The sequence below is a fragment of the Myxocyprinus asiaticus genome, chromosome 2, assembly GCF_019703515.2.
Source record: "Myxocyprinus asiaticus isolate MX2 ecotype Aquarium Trade chromosome 2, UBuf_Myxa_2, whole genome shotgun sequence".
NCBI lineage: Eukaryota > Metazoa > Chordata > Actinopteri > Cypriniformes > Catostomidae > Myxocyprinus > Myxocyprinus asiaticus.
This window is the reverse complement of record NC_059345.1, coordinates 46,924,768-46,928,287: the sequence shown is the minus strand read 5'-3', so window position 1 is coordinate 46,928,287 and position 3,520 is coordinate 46,924,768. Positions and strand designations below refer to the sequence as shown.

Sequence of the window (3,520 nt, the reverse complement as noted above, 5' to 3'; positions counted from 1 at the left end):
AAATAATTTCAATTACTTATGTTTTCATGGGCAGTTTGAAACAACTCAGCTAGGCCATCCAGAAAACGTCATTAGATAACTTACTGGATATATTTTTTCACAATATATTTTGCTTTCTGTTTGTTAAGGTACTCAAGAGATAAAGCAGCATGATGTGATGGACATTTCTAAATTAGTTGCAGCTCAACAGCTGCTGTGCCATATGGATACACAAGGAGAATAAATGTTAATAATTGCAGTTATGTTATACCGTTTGATTTGTCCTAAGTTTGAGAATCGTGATCTTTATCAAGTTTAAGGTTCTACATTATGTTCGCAGCATCCTTATACGCATCTCATTCTGATGATCTGTACAAGTTTTAGGCGTGTGTGAAGGTTTCATTCAGCTGACATCTTAGACCTCTGTTTACACAGTTTATTAAGAATACAGCATGTTATCTTATTTTAACACGTCCATATATTTTACATTCACTGTCCTTAATCAGGTTCCAATGAAACGTAGCCATAATCAAACAATAGATACATTTACCACTACTTGAGAAAAAAGTAAATTTCACAGCAATCGGTCACCCTTAACATTGTGTAATTGCTGGAGCTATGCTAAATTAATTGTAAGTTTTGTGTTACAAATGAAATACAACCTGCGACCATTACTTACATGACTTTCTACCGTTCAAAAATTCCCAAGGCTTTGTTTTGATCACTTTTATTAACAGTTAGTTTCTATAGCAAAGTAGATATTTAATTTGCACCTTATGTGGATTACCTACATTGCATAAAAAAAAAAATCATCCCATGCATTTCTGTCAAGCAGACATTGATTTATATGTTGAGACTGAATAAATAACAATGAGGCTTTCTATCAGATAAAATACACATTTATTACTTACAATTAACCTTTGTTAACCACTGAGTACATCATTTGTGTCTGAAACATGATGGACAAAAACAGACCAGGAAAGAAGAGATTCAGTGTTGATCATAGATATTTGTACAGTCCTTTCCTTTATCCTACAATCACTGTGTCATCGTCTGAAAACTCGTAGTAGGGGACCTCCAGATTGAGTGGAGCGGGACCTTTTCTAATACGACCAGATGCATCGTAATGAGAGCCGTGGCAGGGGCAGTAATAGCCACCATAGTCACCAGCGTTAGCGATGGGCACGCAGCCCAGGTGGGTGCACACACCGATGACGATAACCCAGGACGGGTTCAAAACGCGGTCTTTGTCATGCTGGGGGTCCCGAAGCTCAGCGAGATTAACGTCAGCCTCAGTTGCGATCTCCTTTTCCGTTCGGTGGCGGACAAACAGGGGCTTCCCTCTCCATTTGAAGGTCATGTTCTTACCTTCAGGGATGTCTGATAGCTTGACTTCAATCTTAGACAAAGCCAGCACGTCAGCTGAGGCGCTCATGGAGGAGATAAATTGTGTGACGACTGTCTTGGCAGTATAGACTCCAATCACAGCTGTGGAACCTGTGATCAGATAAGAGAAGGCCCGCCGGCCCTCACTGCTCTCTTGTGAGGACTTCTTAGGGTCCAAAACTTCAGGCCGACGGTAGTCAGAGAAATCAGGGACCTTGATGTCTGTGTGGGCGAAACGAACTCCAGAGCGAGCTGCAAAGAAAATAATATCTGAACTTTAGACATTGCACAGAATAGAAATGAAAAATGCAAAAAAAAAAAAAAAAAAAAAAAAAAAGGCAAAAGTTTACTTCGGTCAGACATGGACGCTCGTACAGGACGCGTGACGCAATTTTCGCACGCAGCCCGATTTTTCGGACTATGTGTCTTTGAACGTGCTGAATGTGCATGCGCCAGGAATAATTAGCACTAATTAGTGGGTCCACAAGTTGGCAACACTCACATTTGAGCCTATGTGGTTATGAAGAAGCGCAAGATGACGTAATCGGCTAAACATCAAGAGACAAATCTGGAAACAAAAACAGTGGATGAAAACATCATTAACACGTGTGAGGAGGTCAGGGGATACCTGCATTTGTATAACTCGAGTCTGAAGGAATGTAAAAACATCTGTGTGTGTCTAAACTCATGAGGAGAAATAGTAAAGTATCTCACAGCAGTCGTAGGGCGCATGCGCCAACCACCTCTGAATGTGCGCACAGTCAAATGAAGTATACTTTGAAAGGCTCGCATTCGACTGTGTGCAGACGCTTAGCATTCGCATCAAAACCATACTATACCTTGGGCTTAAGATGTAGTGGTAGAATACAATACAATACACTGGCCCGGACAATTAAGAGAGAGAAAACTTAACGCTGAGCCCAGTTATATAATGTATACTTACACAACTTTATATGTTATATTTGTTAGTGATAAGAGTTTGTCTTCTAGAATGTAAAAACTGTTCAGAATATTATGGCAATGTCCACTACTAGATACATTTGAGCTGTACTCTGGTCTCTTATCAATGGTAGCTTGACATTTCAATTTACTAAAAAAAAAAAACAACAACATCTAATAACACAGAATATAAGTAAATTGGTCTTGTAAGTAAATTAAGTCACTGAACTCAAAACAGAAATACTTCACAGTAGGACTATCTTGGTAGGAAACTATGAGCTAGCAAGTGCTATCCAAATTTTACCAGTAAGAACTGAGCCTAAATGATCAAAGGAATAATATAAATCACATAATTTAGTCCTAAACCCAATATAAGGTCTTAAAAGAGCAATATGATTATTATTATTAATTTATCCACACAACCGACAGACTGCTATTCCAGCCAGCTGTGGCAAGGACATTAGCGAGGCCTCGGCTAAACTAACTGCGGTAACGTGAGCTGCTCCTGTTTCTTACTACAGAATAAAATCAGCTCAGATTAACAATAACTCCAACATTAATTCAGTACAACACAGCAAGAGCCTTAAACACTCTCATCACGAACATTAAACGCGTGAGTACACGGTGCCCTTGAGCGCGCTCCCGCTACACGGCCTGCTGTCGCTCGGATGAGACCGGGACTCTCGATTTCACAGTATCCGTGGTGAGACTCACCATTGATGCTGACGGACACGGCGAGCCCGGTCTTAGCGCTCTGACCGGACAAGGACTCGCGGCACAGGAACGGTTTTTTCGTGTCCATCAAGAGTTTATCGCTCTTCATGACGACGCCCGGTATCAGAGCCTTCAGTGGACCTGCCACGGCATGATTTGTAGCTTGGAGGTACGGGGAAAATGCCCCCGAACGGGCGGCAAGGGACATCATGTTTGTCGGCTAACGGGTTGCTATCGACCTTCCCAAGTTGATCTACCGGCGCCTATGGCGCATGCGCGCCTCAGCCGTAACGTCACAATGTCTGCATGACGTCACGCACAGTTATAAAGCGAGCTGTTCAGGTTGTAGTCCAAAAAAAATAAAATAAAAAAAAAAAAACCCGGAAGGGGGGTCGTTGAACTAATGAGTAAAATAAGGTCTGTGTTGAACATTACTTGACGATACGTAGACGTTTTGTTCTACAACATAAATTACACACTTTCATATCTCAAACATTAATTT

General features: G+C 41.1%; 1 protein-coding gene across 1 annotated transcript; it reads right to left on the bottom strand.

The window, feature by feature from the left end:
- Positions 1-400: 400 nt before the first annotated feature.
- LOC127410003 (cytochrome b-c1 complex subunit Rieske, mitochondrial) lies at positions 401-3,301 on the bottom strand. Its single transcript, XM_051644978.1, has 2 exons — positions 3,019-3,301; positions 401-1,617 (listed from the first exon to the last, which is right to left on the bottom strand). Exons 1-2 carry the CDS (start codon positions 3,227-3,229, stop codon positions 1,007-1,009), a joined length of 822 nt encoding a protein of 273 aa, XP_051500938.1. The 5' UTR covers positions 3,230-3,301; the 3' UTR covers positions 401-1,006.
- Between the last annotated feature and the right edge of the window lie 219 nt (positions 3,302-3,520).

Bases quoted from the DNA above. Each gene is read 5' to 3' on its own strand.
- LOC127410003 (XM_051644978.1), bottom strand. From the start codon at position 3,229: ATGATGTCCCTTGCCGCCCGTTCGGGGGCATTTTCCCCGTACCTCCAA. The intron at 1,618-3,018 runs GTGAGTCTCACC...TTTTCTTTGCAG, and splicing joins CGTGTCCGTCAGCATCAATG to CTCGCTCTGGAGTTCGTTTC.